The sequence below is a fragment of the Asparagus officinalis genome, chromosome 6 (genome assembly GCF_001876935.1).
Source record: "Asparagus officinalis chromosome 6, Aspof.V1, whole genome shotgun sequence".
NCBI classification, from domain to species: domain Eukaryota; kingdom Viridiplantae; phylum Streptophyta; class Magnoliopsida; order Asparagales; family Asparagaceae; genus Asparagus; species Asparagus officinalis.
The window spans coordinates 32,545,045-32,545,567 of record NC_033799.1 but is presented as its reverse complement, the minus strand read 5'-3'; the positions used below and the strand labels follow the sequence as shown (position 1 = coordinate 32,545,567).

The window sequence follows — 523 nt, the reverse complement described above, 5'->3', positions numbered from 1 at the left end:
GCTATCTTTTCCGAGTTGATCTCAATTCCTCTCTAGGTGATCATGAACCCTAGGAACTTTCCCGATTGCACCCCAAAGGCACACTTGGATGGATTGAGCTTCATGCGGTAGCGTCAAAGATGGAGAAAGTCTCATCCAAGTCATATGTAGGTCGATGCTTGTTTCGACTTTACCAGTAGGTCGTCTACATAAGCCTCCAAATTGTGACCGATCTGGTGCTTGAAGACCTTGTTGACAAGTCTCTGATATGTTGCACCAACATTCTTGAATCCAAATGACATCATTTTGTAACAGTAGGTCCCCTGGTCAATGATGAAGGAGGTCTTCTCCTAGTCATGCTCTGCCATATAAATTTGGTTGTAGCCGGAGAAGGCGTCCATGAAACAAAGTAGCTCATGCCCCGCACTCTCGTCGACTAGCTGATTGATTTGAGGTAGGGGATATCTGTCTTTGGGACAATCTTTGTTGAGGTCTGTGAAGTTCACACACATCCTTCATTTGTTTAGAGCCTTCTTCACGAACA

The 523-nt window shown here is 44.9% G+C and overlaps 1 protein-coding gene across 1 annotated transcript in view; it reads right to left on the bottom strand.

The window, feature by feature from the left end:
- The window catches only part of LOC109846029, a 1,398-nt gene extending 1,114 nt beyond the window's left edge, over nucleotides 1-284 (bottom strand). Inside the window, exon 1 of the mRNA XM_020415250.1 lies at nucleotides 174-284. Coding sequence (XP_020270839.1) covers nucleotides 174-284 — 111 coding nt within the window. The remainder of the gene's footprint in view (nucleotides 1-173) is intronic.